Source organism: Meleagris gallopavo, chromosome Z, assembly GCF_000146605.3.
Source record: "Meleagris gallopavo isolate NT-WF06-2002-E0010 breed Aviagen turkey brand Nicholas breeding stock chromosome Z, Turkey_5.1, whole genome shotgun sequence".
In the NCBI taxonomy this organism is placed as follows: domain Eukaryota; kingdom Metazoa; phylum Chordata; class Aves; order Galliformes; family Phasianidae; genus Meleagris; species Meleagris gallopavo.
Genome location: NC_015041.2, coordinates 23,872,122 through 23,883,395, shown reverse-complemented (window position 1 = coordinate 23,883,395; position 11,274 = coordinate 23,872,122). Strand labels below are relative to the sequence as shown.

The following is an 11,274-nucleotide window of genomic DNA, read 5'->3' as shown; positions in this document are numbered from 1 at the left end:
TCTTTTTTATTTCTTTCTGTGCTTGCAGGTCAGAAAATTCTTCACCACAGAAGCGATGTCTTAGAAACCGTAGTCCTGATCAATCCCTCGGATGAAGCAGTTAGTACCGAGGTAAGACACTCAGAAACATTTCACTAGGTGGGTTGTAAAAGCTCTGTTAGGTTGGCAGGGTGAGAGCAGATCCAAACTGTAGATGAAAACACGTTAGGAGTAAGTACCGTAAAAATTATCAACCTTCCCTTGATTTTCTCTCTGGTTTCCTAGACTACTGGTAAGATGTCAAAGATGTAAGACAGAAGCAGATCTCTGATCCTAGCACTCCTTTCCTCATAATGCACCAACTTCCCTTTCTGATGAAGAAGAAGCATCAGTGATGAAATTACATCTGTTTTTCTTCTGTTCTTCTACTGTTGATAGCTCTGGACTCTACTTAAAAAAAACAAACAAACAAACAAACAAACAAAAAGCCTGAAAAGAAACCAGGTGCCCTGAGACAAACTTAAGTCTCAGAAGACCTGTAGTCTGTGTAGTGGTGACTCTAATATGATCCATATGGTCTGTCTTTCAAAGAGCATGTGACATGATCTATGGACTCTTGATAGTGCCAGTTCCTCATAAACTTACTAGAGCTGAAGAACTAAGCAGGGAATTTGAAGACAAAATTGAGAAATTTGTCTAGTGAGACTGAAGGTTGGAAAAACAGGGATAATTGTAGTGCTTGCTGGTATTGGGAAACACTGACATAGTATGATTCCTTTGGATAAATGAAGTGGCTCTACTTTCAGTACTTTGTAAAAAAGAAGTCTGTTTTCTTTTTTTTTTTTTTTTACCAACAGGAAGAAACACACTGAAGCAAATGAAATTTATTAAGTTCTAAAAGTTTTTAAAAGTAGTTAATCAACCTTAGTTAATGGCAACTCAATTGACTTCAAGATTATGTGTGAAAATGTCTTACATTGCGTTAGAGGAAGGGCAACTGGGCAGCGGCTCTTTTAAGATTGTCTTTAATACATTCAGGCTTTCAGAGTAAAAAGCTTTAAAGTGTGTGCAGAAGGAACTGCCAACAGCAGGGAAATGCTATTGCTGTTGCTTGTCTTCTTTTGTGTGACCACATGGAAGAACATGATCTGAGGCCAATTAATGACTTCTGAACTCTGGCTTTACTCCTTTGGCTCAGGAATATATTTGGCTGGGTTACCATTAATTTCCTCTCACCAGACTGTGGGAGGCAATCTTTGCTTTGCTTTCATCATGCCAAGCTGGTCACAGCCAGAAGTTAGAAGCTGAGATTTACCTTGGCTGACTAAACAACAGTCTTGCTGGACAAAAGCCAGAAGAGATGGTAAGAAAGAGTTAGGAGAATTACAATGAAGATTGAAAGAGACATTCTTTGCCCAATATGGCAAATTAGAAAATTGAGTTTCACGCATCAAAAGTTTTCCAGCTTGCAGTTCAGGAGACAGTGATATACCATGGAGGTCTGACTTCATCAGAAGAGGAAACTGAATCTATCAGTTCAAGAAAAATAAAGGCAAAAGATGTTAGAACAAACTTCTGCTAATTAGGCTGGTGACAGGCGTACTGGTGGTAGTTTAAGCATAGTTCTGCCCGCAGCTCTTATCATGTTCTGTCAGCTGCCAAATACCTTACAAAAGAGAGAAGCCCAAAAGGAGAGAACTGACTTAAGAAAACAAATTTTTGAAAACTATTAACAGTTCCCTCATTTTTTAAAACCCCGCCCCATTACCATAATACTCCCACAACTGTACCATAGGTAATCTGCTTTTGGCTGAGGCTATGTTTTGCCATTCGCTTTCTTTAAACAATCTGTGACTTCAACCAAGGGTAAAGTTGAATGGAATCATCACCTTGCAATATTTTTTTTTTTTTTAAGGTCTTGAAATCAGCAGACAATATTCTGATAGTCCCTCAGAATGCCCTGATTACAGCCAGACACAGAATTAATGTGTCTTTGGAAGTTCTTTTGTGTGTATAATATGTTATGCTCTGCAATCTGTAAGCATTTATTTGCCTTTTTTCCTGCTGCCAGCAATGAGAGAAAAGACAGTAGAGGAAAACAATTCTTTAATAGTTTTAATACAATTGAAACTGATAGGGTTTCAGACACACATCATACACTCCACTGCACTTATCTGTATTGTTTTCTGAAATAGAAATAGATAGACTCGATCCAGATGGACACTGTTGAATTTATAATCATTTAGTGCAAGTACTCATCAATCAGCTTTAGTCCTGTGTTTAATTAAAGAAACTTTCTGCTGCTTAAAGTCGAGGTTGCTTGTTTAATAAAATAACAGTGAAGATGCGGTAACCATCCTCTTTCAGACAGAAACTCTTCAGTGTCTCTTTTCTCCTTGCACTGAGAACATGAACTGTTCAGTAGAGATTTAGATCAAGATTTCCTGGCTCAGCCTCCCTGGCGTGAGAGGGAATTATTCAGAACAACTGATTGCTTAACAGTCAATATATGAATTTGAAAGAATGGCTTGCTAGGAGTGCTGAGGTGATTATGTCATCTCCATGGAGATGGAGTTTGGATGCAATATCTACTTGTGTAATTGTTTCAGATGGACTCTTCTCATTTAGTTTAATATCTGAATAGCCTTATTCTGGAATCACAACTCTGTTTTATATTAATTCTCCTTGAACAGAGGAATTACCAAACTTGAAATTCATGCCTTACTTTATTCTGAATTGATTATTCAGTGCTGGGCGAAACTTCTGATATATTTGCAAACAGTTGCAAATTGCAACAGTATAGGATCTTACAAAAGGTGTTATTTAATTTTATTCTTCAATTTAAGTTGAGTTTAGCCAATAAAACTACAGTGAGCATGTGGATTTTTCTTAGCGTGCAGTTAAATAGGCAGAAACAGGAGTTACTATCTGCTGTACTGAGAGTCAAGCAAAGTAGTAAGAATCTACTCTAAAGAAATAAAGAATTATTTCAAAATGGAGAAGAAGGCAACTTCTCAATAGTAAGTTCCTTTGAGCCACCAACCCACATAATATACTAAGTGTGTATTAAAAGATCTTTGGCTAGCACACTACAGAAAGACTCTTTATTGGCATCAAGGTATGTGAATGGTTCACTTGACGGTATCTGAATGCCTGATGTTAAAATTTATGATTTTGTTGAAGCAGAATTATTACTTGTATCTGTTACTTTTCAGTGACATTTTTGCACATGAATGACAAGAAATGCTGTATAGAGGGTTAAAAAGAATGGCCTCCCAAAATAAAGTGTAGTGTAAAGTGTAAATTAGCATATAGGAAACAGTTATCAAAGGCTATCCCAGTACTGTGCTATTAAAATTTACCAAGAGTTACACGAAGAATGTTAATTGAAAATATTACTTATCATTTGGATTTTATTCTCTTCCGCTCCCTGCTTTTTTTCTCATGTCTTTAGTTTGATTCTGCCTAGTCACTTCTTACGCCTTCTTTTGCTCCTCTCTTGTTGTCTTTTGTTAGCAGATCTGTAACGATAATGTTTCAGCAGTCCTGGAATACTGCTGTGAAACATGTTAAATTAAGTGAGGTAAAATTCTCAGAGGAATGGAGAAACACATCGTAGCTCCTATCGTTGATCTGTTTCTTTCCTTTACTCCAGGTGCGTTTGATGATTACAGATGCTGCAAGACACAAGCTCCTTGTACTCACTGGACAGTGTTTTGAAAACACAGGAGAGCTCATCCTTCAGTCAGGATCCTTCTCCTTCCAGAACTTCATTGAGATCTTCACGGATCAAGAGGTATGTTTAGAAAAGCATCTTCCATTTGTGGCCATGCAATGGCACAGGTTTCAAGAATATAAAAAATGCCATTATGGATTAAGTTACTGTTAGTGTTGACAGCTTCATGTTGATTTTTTTTTTCTATTCTTCATGATGAGTTTTTTCCAAAATATCTATTTCATTTGCTTTAATTTGTATGTGGATCATTTAACTGAAGAATTGCATTGTGATTCGGAGAACTAAGTTTTAACTGTGAGAAACAGAAAACCAATGAACTTTTTACAAAGGAAAATAAAGGAAATAGAATTTTTCCTGAAACGTACAGGTGATTTATCTAAGCTGCTAACACAGAGATGTAAAATTGAATTTGACAGAGGTTCTTGCCTGTTGGCAGCTGAGCCATAGGTGACATTAAATAAAACGGAGGCAGTCTGTATAGCTGTAGTATTCTGTACACCTATTTGCTTGGCTTCTTTACTGTAGTGTTTAAAATTTGGCCAGTGAAATCTGTATATGTTGCAATTCTTATTAACCAAAAATATAAAGTATACCAATATTTAATGCTGTTTGTTTCATGACTTGTTAGTTTGATGTCCTGCTTAATGTGCTGTGTCTGAAAGCTCCCATAGGGCAGGAACCCACAGTAAACAAGCTGTCACACTTAATTTGGCTGTTGTGTAAGTCGTATATTTAAATAAACTATATGGCTGCATTCATAGGATTTTAGTTTCCAAAATTAATTAGGAGAATTTCAATGGAGTAAGATTTTTAAGTTCAGAACTGAAAAAGTAAAGTTTGCACAACTGTGTCTTTATTGTATCCATTTGATAGTGTTCACAAAACAAAGTTGCTCAGCATATGGTTGTAAGGCTTGGTGAAGAACTGGATTCCTGCTCTTTGAAATGCATTTGATCCCTAAAAGTCACTGTTAGTTTGCAGTTACTTTTTTTGAATAGCCAGCCTGAACTCCATGCACCTCTGGCTAAGAAGGAACACATGGTACTTCATGCAAAACTAGAGGCAAATTGTAGATTGGATTGGAAATGACCTTAAAGATCATCTAGTTCCAGCCCTCCTGTAGGAAGGGTTGCCATTCACTACATCAGGCTGCCCTCATTCAACCTGGCCTTGAACACCTTCAGGGATGGGATATCCACAGCTTCTCTTGGCAACCTGTTCCCTTGCCTCACCACCCTATAGTGAAAATTTCCCCTCTCAAAATCTAATCTAAATTTCCCCTCTTTTAATTTAAAGCCATTCTCCCTTGTTTTATAGCTATTTGGCCATGAAAAAGTCAGTCTCCCTTCTGCTTATAAGCTCTCCTCAAGTACTGGAAGGCCACAATGATATCTCCATGGAGTCTTCTCTTCTTGAAGCTAAAAAAAACGCAGCTACTTCCACCTTTCTGCATAGGAGAGATACTCCAGCCCTTTGATCATCTTTGTGGCCCTCCTCTGGACCTGTTCCAACAGCTCCACATTTTGTGCTGGGGACTCCGTGCTTGGATACAGTACTCCAGATAGGGCCCTGTAAGGGCAGAATAGAAGGGGACAATCACCCTGCTGGCCACCCCTCTCTGTGGCCCAGGATACAATTGGTTTCTGGTCTACAACTGCACAGTGCTGGCTCATGTCCAGCTTTTCGTCCATTAGGACTCTCAAGTCCTTCGTATCAGGACTGCTTTCAATGAGTTCTTCCACCAGGCTGTATGCGTATCTGAGATTGCACCAACCCAAGTGCAACATCTTGCACTTGGCCTTGCTTGACCTTGATGAATTTCATTCTGTTCACATGGTCCCACTTCTTGAGCCTGTCTAGATCCATCCGAATGGCATTCCTTCCTTCTGTTGTGTTAATTGCACTACTAAGCTTGGTGTCATCTTCAAACTTGCTGTGGGTACTCTCAATCAATTGATAAGGATGTAAAAGAGGTCCCAAGATGGGCCCCTGGAAGGAACCACTTGTGATCGACCTCCACCTGAACATAGAACTATTGACAGCAACCCTCTAGCTGTGACTATCCAAACAGTTCCTCATCCACTGAATAGTCCACTCTGCAAACTCCTATCTCTACATCTCACCTGTCAGTCATGATTTTTCAATTATGATGGACAGCGACATGTCAACCACATCAGCCAGTTCCTTCAGGACTCTCAGATGAATGTCATCCACCCCCATAGACTTATTAAGGTGGTCTCAAATTTGCTCTTCTCTTAGAGTGTGAGAGATTTTGCTCACCCAGTATTCACCTAGAGGTTCAGGGATGTGAGATTTGAGAATGTGAGTGACACAAGAAGCCTGGCTGCCAGTGAAGAGACACAGAATTTACTGGGTACTTCAGCCTTCTCCATGTATGTTGTAGCCAGTCTTCCCTTCTCATTTATCTGAGGTTAATAATAGTAGGGGTGCACTATTTTTGCACTATTTTTGCACTATTTTTGGCCTGTCTTTTCTGACCAGTGTGTTTGTAGAATCTGTTCTTATTTTTAACATCCCTCACCAAGAGTAGTTCCATCTGTGTCTTGGTTTTCGTGATCCCATTTCTGCTTGTCTGGAATCCTACCATTAGTTAGGAATCCAAACATCTGGCTTGAGAGTGATGTGGTGATGGCTGGCAACATGTTAGAGCCATAGGGGGACTTCTGTGTGGAAAGTGGGTCACATTCCCATAGGCTCCAAGGAGGATTCCATGGCTCCTCTATGCTACTGATATGTTTGCCAGCTAGCACAGCCCTTTGTAAGTGTGGTGTCCAGCTTGTTGTCACTGACTTCTCACTGCTTCTCTGTATTTCAGAAATCCAAAGAAAAATCCTGCTTCACATATTGCAGTTTGTGAGTGTGACATTTTTTACATACTTCCATTAATGGCAAATTTTCAAAACATCTGCAAACTGGAAGAACTATTAGAAAGAAAAGCTAGAAAAGAATTGTTTAGTGTTTTTCCAAATGATAAATAGAGCATTCCTGTTCTGTCCTGGACCCATAGGCATGTAGAGTTTATGAGTTTAGTATGAAGTTTATGTTTTTGTTTCTGTTCATTATCTGAACTACGGTCATGGAGTGAGATTACAAAGAATAAAAAAATGTCTTTTGGAGCCCAATTCAGGAATCTATCTCTAGCTTGCAGATCTTATTGCACACAATACTTAATGTTTTCTACTTTTCTTGTGCCAAAATGTTGAAGATGCCCTATTCTTCTGCCTTTTCAACAGCATCTAGTGGAGGAAAACCTTTCTTTTTCCCTTTGTGGTCCAGGATATGAAGCAATCTTGTATTCTTTCTGAGCAGAGGCCTTGCTCTTTACCTTCAACAGATGTACTGCAGTGCTTGAAAAGATGGCTGGGTTCATAAATGTAGTTCTTTGCTCCTGGACTAAGTTTTAATCCAGGGAAGACAACGAGCAGTTATTATCTTTTTGTTATTAAATAGAGTAAGTGATGGAACTGCTTACTGAGCAGTTACTGAGGGCTACGAAGGCAGTGAAAGGGCTGGAACATCTCTCCTATGAAGAAAGGCTGAGGTTGTTGGACTTGTTCAGTGTGGAGAAGAGAAGGCTCTGGAGAAACCTCACTGCAGCCTTCCAGTGCTTGAAGAGGGCTTACAAGCGGGAGGGAGAGTGACTTTTTCCATGGTCTGATAGTTATAGGAGAAGGGGGAATGGCTTTAAACTAGAAGAGAGGAGAATTAGGTTTAGATGTTAGGAAGAAATTTTTACTCAAAGGACGGTGAGGCACTGAAACAGATTGCCCAGAGAGGTTGTGGATGCCCTGTCTCTGGAAGCATTCAAGGCCAGGTTGGGTGGGATCCTTGGCAGCTTGATCCAGTAGAGATCTTAAAGATCTCCAACCTAAGCCATTCTGTGATTCCATGAAACTGTCATTGTATTTCGTGTCACTGTTAGACATGCAAATCCATTAAGGCCTCTTCAGGTCAAGTACTGAGTTTGCTGTTTCTAGAAGATAGGATCTATGTTGGGAATAATTTTTTTATGAACTCTTTGTTGGCCTGCACTACCAGTAGCTTAACACTATCTGCATGATGTGTGCCAACTTTTAGGAGCAAACAGAGTTTGAATCTAGAACTATGAAGCAGAAATCCAAATATGGTGTAATACAAACTAGACTGGATTAACCCCAAACCTTGACCTGATATATACATTAGGTTACTGAATTACTGCACAGATTTTATCTAGACAGAAAATTGGCCCACATGACAAACATTATGTACACAATTTATCACCTTATGTATGCAGCATACTTTCACTTATTTTTCCAAAGGAATGGGTTTTTTACTCCCTTATAATGTGTTTGCAGCCCTGATCAGAGGGACAACATGGCTATCCTCAAGAGCCATTTCAGAGCTGTGATTTCTGCTGCACCTCTTAACTTTGTGACAAACAATTGGAATAAGCCTCTCCCATTTTCCTTATCTTTTATCCTTTTCTGTACACACTGCTTTCATTTTTTTTTTTTTTTTGCATTTTCCTTTGCTCTTTTTCAGACAAAGCTGTGTCTGACATATGAGTGAAATGTCTTTATACTCCTATCAAACAGTTTAAATACTATGTAAGGTTGACAAAGGAAGATAGATAGAAAAATATTTATTTTCCGCTTTGTTTAGATATTGGTTGGGTTATTTTTGTGTTTATAGCAGACACTGCATCTTTGCTGAGTTTTATTTTTAGTAAATGCTGAAAATAAATAATGTAACACAAGGAAAGGAAGCAAAGCATACACAGAGGCCCACAGAGGTCTACTGAAATCAAACATCATTCATTTATATATATACATTTTTTCCTCTGATTCAGTTTGTGGTCCAAGACTTTCAAATTATTCAGCTGTAGCATAATCTATAACATCTTTATGGAAACTGTTCTTATAGCTAAACTGACAATTGTGTTTCTGTAAAGAAGATTGTGATATCTTATGTCTGAATTACTCTTTAAAGAATTTTATATAGTTTGGTGTTCTCTTTATTAAGAACAAACACAATTGAGATGGGCTGTTTCCCCACCTTTAGGAGATGATTTAAAATATGTCATTCTTTCTCATGTTTGCTTATGTAGTAACCTGGAACTATTTAGTGCTGGGTTTTAGTTCAGATTGGAACAGAAAAAAAGCTTTTCACACTAGGGCACGTGATGGTTTCGCGCTCATAGGCAGCTCAGCACCACCACGCTGACTTCTCACTCTTCTCACTTCTCAGCAGAACAGAGAGTGAAAATATGATGGAAACAGTGCATGGCTTTAGATAAGGACAGGGAGATCACAAATGAATGGGCAAACAAACTCAGTGAAAGCAAGGTTAGTGTAATGTGTTGGCTGTTGCTGACAGACTAGAGAAGTGAGAACTAAAAGCAATCTACAAACACCTTCCTCCTATTCATCCTCTTCTACCACCCCTGAAGCAACTTCTGCCCTTCTGCACTGACCCTGGTGGCTGCAGGGCTGCTTCTCTCACATTTCTTACTCCTATCTCCCAGCTGCCGATGTCAGTTTTCCCCTTTCTTAACCATGCTCTCCCAGAGCACACCCAGTGTCACTCATGCTCAGCTCTGGCTTGTTGGAGCAGCCAGAGCTGGCTGAGATTTGACATGGGGCAGCTGCTGGGCTTTGCTCACAGAGGTCACCACTGCGGCCCCCTTGCTGCTAAAACCTTGCCACCTATATGTAATACAGCCTGTTAAAGGAATGTGCTGTTTCTCATAGGTATTTGCATGGATCTCCTGGATTTGTTGGAGCATCATAGAGACTCATCAGTCAGTGGCAGAGAGTGGCAGTGCTAACAGTGGTAAATCTCATCCTCTCTGAATATAAAAGATTGTATTATCCTCCTATGAAGGGAGGAGAAGGAAAGGGGAAACCTTGGGACTATTTCCTCCTTTAAGCAATGAGGAAGGGACCAGGAGTAAACTGTTCCTTTGCATTAAAAAAAAATAGCGGTAAGCTAATTGTGGTAGAAAGGTCCTCTAGCTCCTAGGATCAGGGAATATTATGCTCTGACGTACATTAACATTAAAAAAAAAAATTATATGCATTTTCTTCTTTTTGTTTTACAACACTAGATTGGTGAATTACTGAGCACCACACATCCTGCCAACAAAGCCAGCTTAACTCTTTTCTGCCCCGAGGAAGGGGACTGGAAAAATTCCAACCTTGACAGACACAACCTTCAAGACTTCATTAACATTAAGCTCAATTCATCTTCCATATTGCCTGAAATGGAAGGACTTTCTGAATTTACAGAATACCTGTCAGAATCAGTAGAAGTGCCATCGCCCTTCGACATTTTAGAACCTCCAACCTCAGGAGGCTTCTTGAAACTCTCCAAACCCTGCTGTTATATTTTCCCAGGTGGAAGAGGGGACTCTGCATTATTTGCAGTGAATGGATTCAATATGCTTATCAATGGAGGATCTGAAAGAAAATCATGCTTTTGGAAACTTATCCGACATTTGGACAGGGTAGATTCCATTCTGCTCACTCATATTGGGGATGATAACCTGCCGGGAATCAATAGCATGCTTCAGAGAAAGATAGCTGAATTAGAAGAGGAACAATCTCAAGGGTCTACTACCAACAGTGACTGGATGAAAAATCTGATCTCACCTGATTTAGGAGTTGTATTCCTTAATGTACCTGAGAACTTAAAGAACATGGATCCAAGCTTCAGAGTTAAAAGAAGTGTGGAAGAAGCTTGTTTCACTCTCCAGTACTTAAATAAATTGTCTATGAAACCAGAACCTCTCTTCAGAAATGTAGGAAATACAATTGACCCAATCATTTTATTTCAGAAGATGGGAGTTGGCAAACTTGAGATGTATGTGCTTAATCCTGTCAAAAGCAGCAAAGAGATGCAATATTTTATGCATCAGTGGAGTGGTACTAGCAAAGACAAAGCTGAATTTCTGCTACCAAATGGCCAAGAACTAGACATTCCATTATCCTATTTCACTTCTGTCTCATCACTGATTGTGTGGCATCCAGCTAATCCTGCAGAAAAAATAATCCGAGTTCTGTTTCCTGGGAACAGCACCCAGTATAATATTCTAGAAGGACTAGAAAAACTGAAAAACTTAGACTTCCTTAAACAGCCAATGGTTACACAAAAAGACCTGACTGGAAACATCGCTAGTGTTTCACCTGCTGTGAAACAAGCAAAGCTGAAACAACGAACAGACAGCAAGGAGAGTCTGAAGCCAGCTGCAAAGACACCACCAAGCAAGACTGTCAGAAAAGAATCTAAAGAAGAAACACTGGAGCCTGCAAAACCTAGTCCAGCACCGGAAAAGCCACAGAAATTAGAAAGCAAAGAAAAAACTCCAGTTAAGAAAGAGAAACCAGCAAAACCAGAAACCAAAACTATTGTGGCAGAAAAAGATGTAACCAGTAAGGAAGAGCAATTAGGGAAATCTGAAACTTCTGAAAAACAAGCTACAGATGTAAAACCAAAAGTAACAAAGGAAAAGTCAGTGAAAAAGGAAGTCAAAGCAAAACCTGAAGAAAAGAAAGAGGAAA

At 39.3% G+C, this 11,274-nt stretch overlaps 1 protein-coding gene across 1 annotated transcript; it reads left to right on the top strand.

Moving 5' to 3' along the window:
* Window positions 1–21: 21 nt before the first annotated feature.
* On the top strand, window positions 22–11,273 carry LOC104914987 (microtubule-associated protein 1B-like; the record flags this gene model as incomplete). Its single annotated transcript, XM_019610200.1, has 3 exons — window positions 22–111; window positions 3,635–3,775; window positions 9,822–11,273. Coding segments are annotated over 3 exons (1,683 nt in total), but the record flags the coding sequence as incomplete, so codon positions are not given.
* Between the last annotated feature and the right edge of the window lies 1 nt (window position 11,274).